General features: G+C 44.0%; 1 protein-coding gene across 1 annotated transcript; it reads left to right on the forward strand.

Annotated features, from left to right (window-relative positions):
- The first annotated feature begins 2,328 nt into the window (after positions 1 to 2,328).
- On the forward strand, positions 2,329 to 5,585 carry LOC106569588 (uncharacterized). Its single transcript, XM_014141098.2, has 3 exons — positions 2,329 to 2,936; positions 4,870 to 5,004; positions 5,123 to 5,585. The coding sequence occupies exons 1-3, from the start codon at positions 2,423 to 2,425 to the stop codon at positions 5,404 to 5,406; spliced, it is 933 nt and encodes a 310-aa protein (XP_013996573.1). The 5' UTR covers positions 2,329 to 2,422; the 3' UTR covers positions 5,407 to 5,585.
- Positions 5,586 to 18,390: the final 12,805 nt, after the last annotated feature.

An 18,390-nucleotide genomic window follows, 5' to 3' on the forward strand; every position in this document is an offset into this window, starting at 1 on the left:
CCTGGAAGACTAGTGAACACTTTGTTGTGTAATAATGTACCTGGAAGACTAGTGAACACTGTGTTGTGTAATAAAGCACCTGGAAGACTAGTGAACACTGTGTTGTGTAATAAAGTACCTGGAAGACTAGTGAACACTGTGTTGTGTAATAAAGTACCTGGAAGACTAGTGAACACTGTTGCGTAATAAAGTACCTGGAAGACTAGTGAGCACTGTGTTGTGTAATAAGGTACCTGGAAGACTAGTGAACACTGTGTTGTGTAATAAAGTACCTGGAAGACTAGTGAACACTGTGTTGTGTAATAAAGTACCTGGAAGACTAGTGAACACTGTGTTGTGTAATAAAGCACCTGGAAGACTAGTGAACACTGTGTTGTGTAATAAAGTACCTGGAAGACTAGTGAACACTGTGTTGTGTAATAAAGTACCTGGAAGACTAGTGAACACTGTGTTGTGTAATAAAGTACCTTGTAGACTAGTGAACACTGTTGTGTAATAAAGTACCTTGAAGACTAGTGAACACTGTGTTGTGTAATAAAGTACCTGGAAGACTAGTGAGTACTTTGTTGTGTATTAAAGTACCTGGAAGACTAGTGAACACTGTGTTGTGTAATAAAGTACCTGGAAGACTAGTGAACACTGTTGTGTAATAAAGTACCTGGAAGACTAGTGAACACTTGTGTAATAAAGTACCTGGAAGACTATTGAACACTGTGCTGTGTAATAAATTACCTGGAAGACTAGTGAACACTTGTGTAATAAAGTACCTGGAAGACTAGTGAACACTGTGTTGTGTAATAAAGCACCTGGAAGACTAGTGAACACTGTGTTGTGTAATAAAGTACCTGGAAGACTAGTGAACACTGTGTTGTGTAACAAAGTACCTGGAAGACTAGTGAACAATGTGTTGTGTAATAAAGCACTTGGAAGACTAGTGAACACTGTGTTGTGTAATAAAGTACCTGGAAGACTAGTGAGCACTCTCTAGTTGTCTCTCTTCTCTATCTCTCTCTCACACACATTTGTGCTCAAGTGAGCACTGATACCTTCAACCAAAATCATGTAAACATTGACACCATCCATGAACACAAGACAAAGGATGTTCAGGTGTGGCTTGTTGATACTGTATATCATGATATGAGTTTTGCTGAGAGAGCACATTCCTGTATTACTTTGTTGATGAAACATATTTGATTGTAAATCATTCATTCAAATCAAATTTTATTGGTCACATACACATGGTTAGCAGATGTTAATGCAAGTGTAGCGAAATGCTTGTGCTTCTAGTTCCGACCGTGCAGTAATATCTAACAAGTAATCTTATAATATCACAACTGCCTTATACACACAAGTGTAAAGGAATGATTAAGAATATGTACATATTAATATATGGATGAGTGAAGGCCGAACGGCATAGGAGGGATGCAGTAGATGGTGTAGGGTACAGTATACACATCCTGAGATGAGTAATGTAGGGTATGTAAACATTATATAAATTGCCATTGTTGCCATACATTTATTACACCCAATTATTAATTATTAAAGTGGCTCGAGGTTGAGTCTGTATGTTGGCAGCAGCCACTCAATGTTAGTGATGGCTGTTTAACAGTCCGATGGCCTTGAGATAGAAGCTGTTTTTCAGTCTCTCGGTCCCAGCTTTGATGCACCTGTACTGACCTGGCCTTCTGGATGATAGCGGGGTGAACAGGCAGTGGCTCGGGTGGTTGTTGTCCTTGATGATCTTTTTGGCCTTCCTGTGACATCGGGTGGTGTAGGTGTCCTGGAGGGCAGGTAGTTTGCCCCCGGTGATGCGTTGTGCAGACCTCACTACCCTCTGGAGAGCCTTATGGTTGTGGGCGGAGCAGTTGCCGTACCAGGCGGTGATACAGCCCGACAGAATGCTCTCGATTGTGTATCTGTAAAAGTTTGAGTGTTTTTGGTGACAAGGCACATTTTTTCAGCCTCCTGAGGTTGAAGAGGCGCAATTGCGCCTTCTTCACCACGCTGTCTGTGTGGGTGGACCATTTCAGTTTGTCGGGGATGTGTACGCCGAGGAACTTAAAACTTTCCACCTTCTCAACTACTCTTCACTTCCAAACCTAATGATTAGAAGACCATATTATGAGGTAATAACCAATGAGACCAAAAGCCAAAGGTCATTATATTATAAACCTGCTTTTGACATTTAGACATTCTATGTTCTGTTTGCTGTGTCACATGGTTATTACAGGACCACAGAAATCAGATAAAGTTATAGTAAGGTGAATCAGTTTGATTTATCACCTTGTTGTTAGACTTCATATCTACACGTGTCCCAGTTATCACCAGGTCATGGTTTAAGAGGACAGGATATAAAGGGGACAACTGAGACTCCAAAATAACAGCAGAAATAACCACAAGAAGAGGAAATCATCACCCAGGAATGAGAATGAAGAGTGTTGTATCTCTGCTGGTGTTGCTGCACTGCTGTCTGTCTGGAGCCCAGGTCCACAAAGACAGAGATGGAGTCAGTGTGAATGAGATCCAGCAGGTTGACTATGAGGACAGAGAGAGCAGAGGGAATGACATTCAGACTGACAAACAGAGAGCTGAAGCTGCATTAACACACAGCCAGCAAACCTGCCAGCCTGACATCCACACTGTGCTGAGAGAGATGAGCACCATGATGGCAGAGCAGAGAGTTGAGCTGAGACACACAAAGACTGAACTGGGAGCCATGGAGGCCCGACTGAGAGCCAGTGAGAGCCAACTGACAGACAGTGAGAGCCGACTGACAGCCAGTGAGAGCCGACTGATAGCCAGTGAGAGCCGACTGACAGACAGTGAGAGCCGACTGACAGACAGTGAGAGCCGACTGACAGACAGTGAGAGCCAGGTGGAGGAACTGAAAGTCCAGCTGAAATCCAAAGTGGGGGAACTGATCAAAATTAATGAAGGTAAATCAGAATAATCTCTTTCATAGCTGTTATTACACAAAGGTCTTAATCTGAGTCTAGGTACAGACCCAAAGTGTATTTTATACTAATTAAGATGACATCACGAGTCATTTATTCTAAATCTCACTGACTTGTTTATTGTTCATGTATCTGATTTGAGCACAAGCAGTGAAACTAAACTCCATGGAGACTCGTTCTAACATCACTGTCGTGACGTTGTATTAGTTAATGTGACGGCTGTTGCTCATCGAATGATTAACGGTTTATAATTGCGTGATTAAATGAATCAAACAATTATTAACTCATTAACCTGGGGCACAATGGGAAAATTAGTTTTATTGAGTTTCTATTTCCCAAATGAACTCAAAGAATATCAGAATATCGATTTTACAACAGTCGCTAACTAATCAATTTTCTCTATAGTCTCATTCTGAACGTCGCATAGTCCGGGAATCTGCACGGACCCGGGTCCCACCAATGAGTTCGTGCCACACCAATCTTTGTTGATTATTTATTTACTAGAAAGCTAAAATGATGATAAAAGATACACATTCACAAAACACAATCTAGGCTATTGATTAGAACTTAGTATAACGGGCCAACACACTATGGCGCGTGTTACCCAAAATGGGGATTTAAAAGAGAGAGAAAAAGAGAAAGTACACGAGAGAAATATACATTTGGGTGCATTCGTCAGCTATGCTTATTTTAACCCTAGACTTGCCCCGAACTGCCGCTCTTATGGGTCAGAATATAATGATGTAATTACGTGTTGGAGGTCTCAGATGGGAAGCTCCGCGTGGGTCGTTTAGGCTTCTCAATGACGCACTTCTCCGACGCAACTCTCTGGTTGTCCTCACGATGTCAGTGTCCTTTTGGTTTAGTGGTCTGATCCCTCGCCCTTGCTCTGAAAGGGGTCTTCTGAGGACAGACAGCTCTGTAGCTCAGAGCTCACAGCGTAGGAATGAAACAGCGTAGATACCACGATTCAATGGAGAGTGTAGGCCAGGTGTTCCGGCTTGAATTCACCAGCTTAGACACAGCTACTCATCCATAGCATGGGTAGAAAAATATTTCTTTGTCTTCAACCTTGTGTTGCGTTTTGGGGTTCGTTGACTTTGTTAGACCTTGGCTGCAGCCTGGGGTCACTTTAGTCTATCTGTTCATTCTTCACTCCCATGTCTTATACCTTCGGGTCAGAAGTGGGCGTAACCGCCTTAAAAGCAATTCTCTGGGCGTACCAAGTTAAGGGCCAAGGCCTAGATTTGACTAAAATCCCATTTTAGACAACTAACTTCACATTTCATCTTTACCAAAACATTCTCTTTGATTTGGACATTTTCCACACAACGTACAATGTATAAACATCAGGCATATACTGGGAAAACTCTTAAAGTTACAATGTTTTCGTAATAACGTAATCTATTAACCTTTAATAACCAAACAAAAACGATATACATTTTCATATTCCATCTATTTTCATGACCACCATTGTGGCTGACGAAAACCATTGTTCCAAAGTCCCTTTATTGCATGTTTAATGTTCTGAGGCCAGTTCTCTATAGTGAGAGGACAAAGGAATTTCTCTGTGGCCTAAGATTTATCATGGGCGTGAGGGGTCATAAAACCCCCACATCTTCAGACCTCTAGATCTCTCCTCCTCTGTTGGGGGTGAGAGATAATCTGTAGGGCTGTGGTCTCCTGCAACCTGACCTGATCAGGACAGTCATGACATCACTGAAAGCCACGTTGAAGTTCTGAAGAGACACAGTCAAGGTAATGGGAGGAAAATTAAGTATTAGTTCGGACAGTATTAATATATATATATATATATATGGTCTGAATGACTGACCTTATTGTTGATAACATGTCTAATCTACACCAACTGGTGTCCAGTTAGATAAAGTAGTGTTGACTCATCTCTGTCCCACAGACAGGAAGGTGGCTTTCTCAGCCTCACTAGCAGCACCTGGTCAAAAAGGACACACTGGACCCTTCAACACTGCAATCACCCTGGTCTACAGAAATATCTACTCAAACATTGGCAATGCTTATAACCCCACTACAGGTACACTATATTCATATCATCAGTATTTATAAGTCTGTGTGAAAACATAGTTATTAATAATCCTCTGTCCTCGTATCATCTCTGACTGTTTCTATGTGAATGTTGTGTTCTGATACAGGGATCTTCACAGCGCCAGTGAGAGGACTCTACCTGTTCAGGTTTTACATCAATGGAGGGGGTGATAGTTCAGCTCCTACAACTGTAGTCTTGCATAAGAATGGACATCATATAGCTGCTGCATATGCTGACCAAGCTACCGGTAGTGTTAACTCCTCCAATGGAGTGTCACTGCTGCTGGAGGTAGGAGATGTGGTCTACATGAATCTCTTGGCTGGGACAAAGATATATGATGATGGAAATCGCCACAGCACCTTCAGTGGTCACCTGCTCTTCACCATGTAAGAAGGTGTGTTGTCTTTGTCATGTTAATATTATACTGTAGCTATGAAATGTGTTAAGGAAATGCTGATTTTCTCTCATTCTTGTCAGGCATTTTCTCCTGCTATATCGTTTGGAAGTGTCACGTCCTGACCCTAGTAAGATGTCATTTTCTATAGTAGTGTCACGTCCTGGCCAGTATATAAGGTTAATTGTTTTGTAGTTTGGTCAGGGCGTGGCAGGGGGTATTTGTTTTATGTGGTTCGGGGTGGTGTGTTTGTGTAAAGGGTGTTTGATTTAGTATTTCCGGGTTGATGGTCTATGTGTTTGTATTCTATGGTTAGTCTAGTGGGTGTGTTTCTATGTTTGGTTGATTGGGGCTCTCAGTTGAAGGCAGGTGTTGTCTATCTGCCTTTGATTGAGAGTCCCATCTATTAGGGTGTGTTTGTGTTTGTGATTCGTGGGTGATTGTTCTGTGTTGAGCCTATGCTAGCCAGACTGTTTGTAGTTGTTCGTTCGTTCTTTTGTTTTGTGATTTTTGTACGTTCATTTTTTGAAGTAAATAAATTCTCAAGATGAGCATACACGTACCTGCTGCGTATTGGTCCTCCTTCACCGACGACAACCGTGACAAGTAGAGTAGGTCAGGGCGTGACAGGGGATGTTTTGGGGTTTTTCTATGTTTTCTATTTCTATGTTTAAGTTCTAGTTTTCTATTTCTATGTTGGGATTGTTTGGGTTGATCTCTAATTGGAGACAGCTGATCCTCGTTGCCTCTGATTAGAGATCATATTTAAGTAGGGTTTTTCTTCCTGGGTTTTGTGGGTAGTTGTTTTCTGTTTAGTGTATGTCACCTGACGGAACTGTTGTCGGTTGTTTTGTTAAAGTGTATTCATTAAAAAGGAAATATGAGAACTTCATACGCCGCGCCTTGGTCCCCTTTATACGACCCGTGTTACACAACTACCCACCCTGATTGGATCAAGCGGCCTGCCCGGGCAGAAATGGACACCTGGTCACATCAGGAGTGGATTGAGAGGAGAGACTGGACTTGGGGCCAGGTAATCGAGCGATATCGGAACTTACCTGGGAAGAACGAGAGGCAGCCCCCCCCAAAACATTTGGGGGGGCACACGGGTAGTTTGGCTGGGCCAGGACTGGGACCTGAGCCAATTCCCCGTGCTTTTTGTGGTGAGCATGTGCCTACCTCTCGCACTCTCTCCCCAGTACGCCTCCATAGCACAGTACGTCCTGTGCCTGTTCCTCGCGCTCTCCCTCCAGTGCGCCTCCAGAATCCAGTACGTCCTGTGCCTGTTCTTACATTTACATTTGACATTTTAGTCATTTAGCAGACGCTCTTATCCAGAGCGACTTACAGCGACTTACAGTAAGTAGTGAATGCATACATTTCAGACATTTTTTTCCGTACTGTTCTTGGCACTCTCCCTCCAGTGCGCATCCATAACCCAGTACTGCCGGTGCCTGCTTTGAGCACCCGGTCCTCAGTGCGTCTCCCCAGTCCGGTGAGACCGGTTCCTGCTCCTCGTACAAAGCCACCTGTGATAATCGATGGTCCGACGCCTGTAGAGATAATCCATGGCACTAAGCCTCTAGTGAGGATCCATGGCCCGGAGCCTGTAGGGATGTTCCATGGCACGAAGCCTGAAGAGGTAATCCATGGCCCGGAACCTGAAGAAGTAATCCTTGGCAAAAAGCCTGTAGGAATAATTCATGGCCAGGCACCTGTAGAGATAATCCATGGTAAGAAGCCTCCAGTGATGATCCTTGGCGCGGAACCTGTAGAGATGATCCATGGCATGGAGCCAGCAGCAACGGTCACTAGTCCGGAACCTATTATGATACCTCCCAGTCCGGAGCCTCCGGCGACGCTTTTCCGTCCGGAGCCTCCAGTGACACTCCTCAGTTCAGAGCCTCCAGCGACGCTCACAAGTACGGAGCCTCAATCGATGCTCCTCAGTCCAGAGCCTCCAGCGACGCTCCTCAGCCCAGAGCCTCAAGTGACGCTCCTCAATCCAGAACCTCCAGCGATGCTCATCAGTACGGAGCCTCCAGCGACGCTCCCCAGTCCGGAGCCTCCAGTGACGCTCCCCAGTCCGGAGCCTCCAGCTACGCTTCCCAGTCTGGAGCCTCCAGCTACGCTCCCAAGTCCGGAGCCTCCAGCTACGCTCCCCAGTCCGGAGCCTCCAGCTATGCTCCTCAGCCCGGAGCCTCCAGCGACGCTCCTCAGCCCGGAGCCAGCACTGTCACGTCCTGACCCTAGTAAGATGTCATTTCCTATAGTAGAGTAGGTCAGGGCGTGACAGGGGATGTTTTTCGGTTGTTCTACGTTTTCTAGTTCTATGTTTAAGTTCTAGTTTTTCTATGTTGGGATTGTTTGGGTTGATCTCTAATTGGAGGCAGCTGATCCTCGTTGCCTCTGATTAGAGATCATATTTAAGTAGGGTTTTTCTTCCTGGGTTTTGTGGGTAGTTGTTTTGTGTTTAGTGTATGTCACCTGACGGAACTGTTGTCGGTTGTTTTGTTAGTGTATTCATTAAAAAGGAAATATGAGCACTTCACACGCCGCGCCTTGGTCCCCTTTATACGACCCGTGTTACAGGAAGGCTAGTGAACACTGTGTTGTGTAATAAAGTACCTGGAAGACTAGTGAACACTGTGTTGTGTAGTAAAGTACCTGGAAGACTAGTGAACACTGTGTTGTGTAATAAAGTACCTGGAAGACTAGTGAACACTGTGTTGTGTAATAAAGTACCTGGAAGACTAGTGAACACTGTGTTGTGTAATAAAGTACCTGGAAGACTAGCGAGAAACCAAAAACATGGACACAAGGCAAAGTTCATTCAGGTTATACTTGTTTGTAATGCATTTCATTAAATTAGTTTTTGCTGAGGGAGCACATTTTTACTTGACCTTTGTGATGGAAAATATGAATAAATAAAGCCTATAATGCTTATTCTCTAACAATTAGAATACAATATTTTGAAATTATAACAAATGAGACCAAAAGGCAAATGTCGAGAATTTTAAGTATGTTTCTTAGAACATGTTTGTTGTCATTCTTTGTTCTGTTTGCTGTGTCACATGGTTATTACAGGACAATAGAAATCAGATAAAAGTGATCATGAGGTGAATCAGTTTGATTTTCAGAGGGATTCAAGTCTGGGCTTTGGCTGGGCCACTCAAGGACCTTCACATTCTTGTTCTGAAGCCATTCCAACGGTTCTTTGGCTGTAGGCTTGGTGTCGTTGTCCTGTTGGAACATAAACCTTCTCATTAAGGATTATCTTGTATTTGGTTCCATTCATTGTTCCCTCTATCCTTACCAGTTTCCCTGATGCTGAAAAGCATCCCCATACCATGATGCTGCCACCACCATGCTTCACAGAATGGATTGTGTTAGACAGGTGATGAGCTGTTCCTGGTTTTTCCCGTTCATGCTAAAGAGTTACATTTTTGTCTCATCAGAGCACAGAATATTTTGCCTTAAACTCATCAGAGTCTTTCACATGCCTTTTTGCAAACTCCAGGTGTGGTGTCATGTGCCTTTTTCTCAGGAGTGGCTTCCGTCTGGTCACTCTCCCATAAAGCCCAGATTGGTGAAGTGTTTTAGAGACTTTTGTCCTTCTGGCAGGTTCTCCCATCTCAACCAAGGAACTCTGTAGTTCTGTCATAGTGGTCATTGGGTTCTTGGTCACCTCCCTGACCAATGTCCTTCTTGCACGGTTGCTCAGTTTGGTCGGACAGCCAGCTCTGGGCAGAGTCTGGGTAGTTCCATATTTATCAATTTCCCAATGATGGAGACCACTGTGCTCTTGTAAATGTTTAACACCCCATAAATTGCTTTATTGCCTTCTCCAGATATATGCCTTATCACAATTCTAATTCTCAGCGATCTAGGGACAGTTCCTTGGACTTCATGGTATAGTTTCTGCTCTGACATGCACTGTCAACTATAGACAGGTGTGTTTCTTTCTAAATTTACATTTTACATTTTTGTCATTTAGCAGACGCTTTTATCCAGAGCGACTTACAGGATTGAATGCATGGATTTCATTTTTTTTTTTTCTCCGTACTGGCCCCCCTGTGGGAATCGAACCCACAACCCTGGCGTTGCAAACACCATGCTCTACCAGCTGAGCCACAGGGAAGACCTAAATCATGTCCAAAGAATTGAATTGCCCGCAGGTGGACTCCAATCAAGTTGTAATGGCATCTGAAGGATGATTAAAGGAAATTAGATGCACCTGAGCTCAATTTGGTGTATCATAGCAAAGGGGTGTGAATACTTATGTAAATTACACATTTATGTATTTCATTTTCAATAAATTTGCAAAATCGTCTAACATATTTTCACTTTGCCATTATGGGGTATTGTGTGTAGATGGGTGAGGGGAAGAAAAACAACAATTTAATCAATTTTGAATTCACGCTGTAACACAACAAAATGTGGAATAAGTAAAGGGGTATGAGTACATTCTGAAGGCACTGTATCAGTGTACAGTGTTTCCTCTGACACATTGGTGCGGCTGGCTTCTGGGTTAAACGGGCGTTGTGTCTAGAAGCAGTGTGGCTAGGCTGGAAGCACAACTCTCGACATATGCCTCTCCCGAGACTGTACGAGAGTTGCATCGATGGGACAAGACTGTAACTACCAATTGGGGAGAAAAAAGGGGTAAAAATAATGTAAGAAATACATGGCGGGATTACGTGACCATAGAATAAGATGGCCGCATGAACTGAGAGCTCCGCACAAGTAATTTCTAATTCTTAATCTGTACCTCCACTTCAAGTTGAACCCCATTAGCTTTAGTTTTTTTTTGTATTTTACCCCCCTTATTCTCCCCAATTTTGTCATATCCAATTACGATCTTGTCTCATAGCTACAACTTCCCAACATGTGACATTTTTACCCGGACCCTAGCAATAGCTGCGGAAAAAGCCTCCAAGAAACAGCTAGCTTCAGAAAAAGCTAGCGCCTATTAGCCAGTAGTATGAGGATCCGCCCCTTCCCGAGGCCCAACAACTGACAACCTTGTCCTGTGTCGAAGACTTCCTTTCTGAGCTGAGATCCCGAACCCACAGAACTCAACATCAAACTAGATGGCATTAACTCTCAGCTCAGTGAGGTAGGGGGCAAGGTGACAACCCTGGAAAATGCCTTGGCTGACATCAACAACAAGATAACCATCAACGTGGGCCGCCTGGATGAGGCAGAGGTCGAATCCTATCCATGGAAAACTCACCGGCAGACGCCATGGAAACAATAGCTAAAAAGAAAAGCGCATCTGGAAGAGAGAACAGAGGATCTGGAAATAGGGGGTGAAGGAATAACGTTTTCTATGAAACCTGGTTGAAAAAGAAGAGAGAAACATGCCACTGATCCGCTACCTGCAAGACAAACTCCCCGAGTGGCTCCACCTGTCCACCGACAGGCTCATAGAACTGGAGAGAGATCACTGAGCGCTGAGGTCCCCACCAGCAGCCAGACAACCACCGCCCCCAATCACCATACGTTTCCTGAGATTCACCGACAAGGATGAGTTGTACAGGCGGTGAAAAACAACACCATTACAGTGGAAAAGCCAAACTCACCTTACACAAGAACCTGTCAGCATGAATACGCCGAAAGCGCCTTGAGATTGACGAGGTGAAGAAATACTTATTTGACCGAGGCATCTTCAGGGGATTAAAATACCCAAACGAGTTCAGGATTCTTCACCAAGGAGCCCTTCAACACGTTTTGAGGGGCCTCCTGAGTGGCGCAGCGGTCTAAGTCACTGTATCGCAGTGCTAGTCGTCACTACAGATTCGCGTTTGATCCCGGGCTGTGTCACAGCTGGCCGCAACTGGGAGACCCATGAGGCGGTGGGCAATTGGGCCAGCATCGTCTGGGTTAGGGGAGGGTTTGGCCGGCCAGGATGTCCTTGTCCCATCACACTCTAGCGTCTCCTGTGACTTCGATCGCCAGCTGTACGGTGTTTCCTCCAACACATTGGTGCGACCGGATTCCGGGTTAAGCGAGCAGTGTGTCAAGAAGCAGTGCGGCTTGGCAGGATCATGTTTCGGGATAGACTCTATAGCCTAACCTAGTCCTACTGATGTTTTAGCTGAAAGAGGGATAGGCCCTATAGCCTAACCTAGTCCTACTAACGTTTTAGATGAGAGAGGGATAGGTCCTATAGTCTAACCTAGTCCTACTGATGTTTTAGCTGAGAGATGGATAGACCCTATAGCCTAACCTAGTCCTACTGATGTTTTAGCTGAGAGATGGATAGACCCTATAGCCTAACCTAGTCCTACTGATGTTTTAGCTGAGAGATGGATAGGTCCTATAGTCTAACCTAGACCTACTGATGTTTTAGCTGATGGATAGACCCTATAGCCTAACCTAGTCCTACTGATGTTTTAGATGAGAGATGGATAGGCCCTATAGTCTAACCTAGTCCTACTAACGTTTTAACCTACTTTTATTTCCCCTTTTATGTCAAGTGAGAAAATGAACCATTTACAGCCTGTTATCTTATCTGTAGGACGTATAGGCTAATTGGCAGACAAAGTGATCAGATATAGTCAATTTACATTAGGCCTATAGCCTACTTTTTTAATGTGTATTTATTATTTTCACATAGGCCTTCACCATTTATAGCCTGTCGATCACGACACATCTACAGACCTAACGAGAGGATCAACCTGTCTATATTACGCCTATGTGTCACGTCCTGACCAGTAAAGGGGTCATTTTGTTATTGTAGTTGGTCAGGACGTGGCAGGGGTGTGTTTGTTTAATGTGTTTCGGGGTTTTTGGTTTATGTTCTATGTTTTCTATTTCTATGTGGGTTTTCTAGTTTTTCTATTTCTATGTTAGTTTTGGGAACGACCTCCAATTAGAAGCAGCTGGTTGTCGTTGCTTCTAATTGGAGGCCATATTTAAGTGGGTTAATTTTCTCTTGTGTTTGTGGGTGATTGTCTCCGTGTATTGTCACTGTACCTTACAGGACTGTTTTCGTCGTGCTTTTGTTCAGTGTTCATTTCTTTAATAAACAAGAAGATGATTCACATACCCGCTGCAGTTTGGTCCGATCATTACGACGAGCGTTACAGAACCACCCACCAAAAAAGGACCAAGCAGCGGAGGAAGGAGCAACAGGAGAGCTATCTCAAGTCCTGGACATGGGAGGAGATACTAGCTGGAGAAGGACAATGGAGGAAGGCTGGAGAGGACTGGGAACGTTATGCTGGAACACGGCTGGCAAGGAAGCCTGAGAGGCAGCCCCCAAATTTGTTTTGGGGGGGGGGCACACGGGGAGATTGGCTAAGTCAGGCAATAGACCTGAGCCAACTCCCCGTGCTTATCATGGGGAGCGTTTGGCGGTGAGAGCACCGTGCTATGCGGAAGTGCGCACGGTCTCACCCATCCGCAGGCACAGTCCGGTACGAGCGATACCAGCCCCCCCGTAAGTGCCGTGCTAGAGTGGGCATCCAGCCAGGGAGAATTATGCCTGCACAATACATCTGGCCACCAGTGCGTCTCCTAGGCCCAGGCTACCCTGCGCCTGCTCTACGCACGGCAGCCATCTTGCCTCAGCACAGCCCAGTTCGCCCTGTGCCAGCACTCCGCCCGTGCTGGGCTACAGTAAAAATCCAGCCAGGACGGGTTGTGCAGGCTGTGCGCTCCAGACCTCCAGTGCGTAGTCAAGGCCCCGTGTATCCAGTTCCTGCTCCTCTCACTAGCCCTGTGGTGCGCGTTACTGTTCTGGCGCCTCCAAAGCCAGCCCCACGCACCAGGCCTTTAGTGCGCCTGCCCAGTCCAGTACGTCCTGCCCCTGCTCCTCGCACTAGCCCTGTGGTGCGTCACTAGTCTGGCGCCTCCAAAGCCAGCCCCACGCATCAGGCCTTCAGTGCGCAGTCCCCGTCCAGAGCTTCCGGAGCCAGAGTCGCCCGCCAGTCCGGCGCAGCCAGAGTCGCCCGCCAGTCCGGCGCAGCCAGAGTCGCCCGCCAGTCCGGCGCAGCCAGAGTCGCCCGCCAGCCCGGCGCAGCCAGAGTCGCCCGCCAGTCCGGCGCAGCCAGAGTCGCCCGCCAGTCCAGAGCCTTCAGCGGTGGGCTACAGCCCTGAGCCTTCAGCGGGGGTGGACAGGTTAGAATGGGATTAAGCCCGGAGCCAGAGCCACCTCCATGGGGGGAGGTTTGGGAAGGGGGGGTGTAGCACAGGAACCGTCGGTGACGTTGGCCACCCTCCCTTCCCTCCCTTTAGTTTGGGGTTATTGTTTTTGTGAGTTTTTGTTTCAGGTGCATTCGGGGTCTGCAACTTTGGGGGGGGGTACTGTCACGTCCTGACCAGTAAAGGGGTCATTTTGTTATTGTAGTTGGTCAGGATGTGGCAGGGGTGTGTTTGTTTAGTGTGTTTTGGGGTTTTTGGTTTATGTTCTATGTTTTCTATTTCTATGTGGGTTTTGTAGTTTTTCTATTTCTATGTTAGTTTTGGGAACGACCTCCAATTAGAAGCAGCTGGTTGTCGTTGCTTCTAATTGGAGGCCATATTTAAGTGGGTTAATTTTCTCTTGTGTTTGTGGGTGGTTGTCTCCGTGTATTGTCAGTGTACCTTACAGGACTGTTTTCGTCATTCTTTTGTTCAGTGTTCATTTCTTTAATAAACAAGATGATTCACATACCCGCTGCAGTTTGGTCCAATCATTACGACGAGCGTTACACTATGGTTATGACTGCCTTATCCTGTTGATGTTTTAATAATAACAAACTCATCCTGTAGATCCCTCTCAGGGATTTGCACCCTCATTTCTGTTTTATTTAGTCCAAATGATTAGCTCTGTGTCCTTTGGATGTATTCGTAGGCTGAGTTATTGATTTTATTTACTTCATTTCTCCCTCTAATTTTTACTGTGGTCTGGACGGGGGCTACATTGCAGTGGTGGAAAAAGTACTCAAGTAAAGATACCTTAATAGAAAATGACTCAAGTGAAAGTCCCCCAGTAAAAAATACTTGAGAAAAAGTATTTGGTTTTATATATACTTAAATATCAAAAGTAAATGTAATTAAGTATCAAAAGTAAAAGTATGAATAATTTCTTATTCCTTATATAAAGCAAACCAGACGGCACAATTCTCTTGTATTTATTTATGTATGGATAGCCAGGGGCACACTCAAACACTCAGACATCAATTACAAATGAAGCATTTGTGTTTAGTGAGTCGGATGACCTGGGATGTTCTCTTGCTAAGTGTGTGAATTGGACCATTTTCCTGTCCTACTAAGCATTGAAAATGTAACTAGTACTTCTCGGTGTCAGGGAAAATGTATGGAGTAAAAAGTACATCATTTTCTTTAGGAATTTAGTGAAGTTGTCAAAATATAAATTGTAAAGTACAGATACTCAAAAAACGACTTAAGTAGTACTTCAAAGTATTTTTACTGAAGTACTTTACCTACATTGTCACTTACTTAATGCGGGCGGACAGGATAAGGCATTTTTCTTTCTCTCTCAGGAGAAGTTGTGCGTTGCAAACTGTACCCGTTTTTCGGAACACAGAATTGTGACTGAGCGTGGGGTTAACAGATCGAACAGGATATGTGGAGTTGTTTGGAAACTCAGCTGGGGGTGTTCAGAGATTGCTATTATATCCTCTCTAGGGTCGGCGGGACGAAATCGTCCCACCTACGTAACAGCCAGTGGAATCCTGTGGCGCGTTATTCAAATACCTTAGAAGTGCTATTACTTCAATTTCTCAAACATATGACTATTTTACACCATTTTAAAGACAAGACTCTCGTTAATCTAACCACACTGTCCGATTTCAAAAAGGCTTTACAACGAAAGGAAAACATTAGATTATGTCAGCAGAGTACCCAGCCAGAAATAATCAGACACCCATTTTTCAAGCTAGCATATAATGTCACAAAAACCCAGAAGACAGCTAAATGCAGCACTAACCTTTGATGATCTTCATCAGATGACAACCCTAGGACATTATGTTATACAATACATGCATGTTTTGTTCAATCAAGTTCATATTTCTATCAAAAACCAGCTTTTTACATTAGCATGTGACGTTCAGAACTAGCATTCCCCCCGCAAACTTCCGGTGAATTTACTAAAAATTTACTAAATTACTCACGACAAACGTTCACAAAAAGCATAACAATTATTTTAAGAATTATAGATACAGAACTCCTCTATGCACTCGATATGTCCGATTTTAAAATAGCTTTTCGGTGAAAGCACATTTTGCAATATTCTAAGTAGATAGCCCAGCATCACAGGGCTAGCTATTTAGACACCCAGCAAGTTTAGCCTTCACCAAACTCCGATTTACTATTAGAAAAGTTTGATTACCTTTGGTGTTCTTCGTCAGAATGCACTCCCAGGACTTCGACTTCAATAACAAATGTTGGTTTGGTCCCAAATAATCCATTGTTATATCCAAACAGCGGCGTTTTGTTCGTGCGTTCAAGACACTATCCGAAAGGGTAAAGAAGGATGACGAGCACGACGCATTTCGTGACAAAAAAATTATAAATATTCCATTACCGTACTTCGAAGCATGTCAACCGCTGTTTAAAATCTATTTTTATGCAATTTTTCTCGTAAAAAAGCAATAATATTCCGACCGGGAATCTGCGTTTAGGTAAAAAGACGAAAGAAAATAAAGCACGGGGTCGACTCATGCACGCGCCTAAGCCCATTGTCCTCTGATCGGCCACTTGCCAAAAGCGCAAATGTGTTTCAGCCTGGGGCTGCCTCGATATCATTCAGCTTTTTCCCGGGCTCTGAGAGCCTATGGGAGCCGTAGGAAGTGTCACGTTACAGCAAAGATCCTCAGTCTTCAATAAACAGAGACAAGAAGAACAAGATCTTGTCAGAGAGGGCACTTCCTGTAAGGAATCTTCTCAGGTTTTTGCCTGCCATATGAGTTCTGTTATACTCACAGACACCATTCAAACAGTTTTAGAAACTTTAGGGTGTTTTCTATCCAAAGCCAATAATTATATGCATATTCTAGTTACTGGGCAGGAGTAGTAACCAGATTAAATCGGGTACGTTTTTTATCCGGCCGTGTCAATACTGCCCCCTACCCCCAACAGGATATGTACCCCATTTATTTTTATTTTATGTGATAGTAGCTGTAACTACTATCCACCTATAACCAGAGATGACTTGCACTAGAGTTCCATTACTGATCGATGACGTTGACTAGTACCTTAAATCTACTGCCATGGAACTGCCATAGGCTAGGCCATTTAATAAAACTGAAAAATATACTATATGCTCTCAAAAAGGAAAATGCAGACATTGCACTATTACAAGAGACACACCTCTGTGATGTGAAACCTGCAGTTTGTGAAAAACACTGCATTCAACCCTGTGTAGATCAGTCAGTTCTTAACATAAAGTTTTTAAACTCAGGAATCTGTAAAAGCCTACCCCAATGAGGATGTGTGTTTACTTTCAGCCTCCTGTGCCAACCAGAAGTGCCTTAAATTGGGGTCATAGGGGCTGTTTCAAAAAGCTAAAAAAGTCACATCTTTCCAAAACGTCATATGTGTGATTAGGCAACCCTCATGAACTGTAAATCAGTCATTTCTCCCATAAGATTTCCAAGAAAAACTCACACACACACACAGCTAGGATAGAGTTACACAGTGTGGGGCTTACAGACACACAGAGTCTGCAATAGTTACCTTCGTTTGAACTATCAAAGAACCATCAGACCTAGAGCTCTGAAATGTTAGAAACCTTTTCTAGAGCTTCAGTCGATAGTGCACGGTGAGTTATGTGGATTTAGAAGGTTCACAGACCGAGAAACAGCCTCGTACATTTGCAATATCTTCAATTCATTTTGACCATCGTGAATATTAAAATATTTAGAAAAGTCCCAGAATCACAAGACTAGGTGCATTGAAACCGCCTCGGCCCATAGAGACGGACCCTAAAGTTTCTGTCCGATAGCTCTTTCAGGGACCCAATAGCAACGCCCGGAAAAAGGGAATTTTCAGCTCTAATTAAGATTGCTGCTCGGGCACCGAATGACCTATGACCTATGTGTTTACTTTCAGCTTCCTGTGAAAAGTGCCTTAAATTGGGGTCATAGGGGCTGTTTCGAAGGGTTGAAAAGGTCACATCTTTTTAAAATTTCATATGTGTGATTAAGCAACCCTCATGAACCGTTACATATTAGAAAAACAGGTTTTTCTCAGTTATTTTTTGCCCTTTTTGGACGCTTACAAATTCTATCTAACTAAGGGTATTCATACATTTCTAGTCTTTCAAGCTATTGAGGGGATTTGTCTGGGTGTCACAGCTTAAACATCTCTGTGGCGATGAGGGGAGATGCATATGTGAGTCTCGAGCTAATCGGACCATGGATATAAGAAGGCTTGCCCCTGGACACTTGTAACTTAACTGGGTGGCACAACGTGGCACTCCTGACATCATACTTGAGTATTGAGCCAATAGCAGCATCTATATATTAGAAATGGCCTTAGGTCCCATCAAGTTCATAAATGACATGGGTGTGGTGGCCACCCAAACTTCATACTTGAGTCTTATATCAAGTATGTATATATATATATACAGTACCAGTCAAATGTTTGGACACACATACTCATTCAAGGGTTTTTCTTTATTTTGACTATTTTCTACATTGTAGAACAATATTGTAGACATCAAAACTATGAAATAACACATATGGAATCACTTAGTAACCAAAAAAGTGTTAAACAAATCAAAATAAATTGTATTTTTGAGATTCGGCAGCCACCCTCCCTTCCCTCCCTTTAGTTAGGGGTTTATTTTTGGGGGTTTTGTTGTGAGGTGCATCCGGGATCTGCACCTTTGGGGGGGGTACTGTCACGTCCTGACCAGTATAGGGGTTATTGGTTATGGTAGTTTGGTCAGGACGTGGCAGAGGGTATTTGTTTTATATGGTTCGGGGGGGTTATGTGTATGTAGAGGGGTATTGTATTTATGTGTT

Source organism: Salmo salar, chromosome ssa14 (assembly GCF_905237065.1).
Source record: "Salmo salar chromosome ssa14, Ssal_v3.1, whole genome shotgun sequence".
Taxonomy (NCBI): Eukaryota; Metazoa; Chordata; class Actinopteri; order Salmoniformes; family Salmonidae; genus Salmo; species Salmo salar.

What these genes read in the sequence shown, in the direction of transcription:
- LOC106569588 (XM_014141098.2), top strand. Translation starts at nt 2,423, where the DNA reads ATGAGAATGAAGAGTGTTGTATCTCTGCTGGTGTTGCTGCACTGCTGT. An exon ending in ACTGATCAAAATTAATGAAG is followed by an intron (nt 2,937 to 4,869) that starts GTAAATCAGAAT and finishes TCTGTCCCACAG; the next exon opens with ACAGGAAGGTGGCTTTCTCA. An exon ending in TGCTTATAACCCCACTACAG is followed by an intron (nt 5,005 to 5,122) that starts GTACACTATATT and finishes GTTCTGATACAG; the next exon opens with GGATCTTCACAGCGCCAGTG.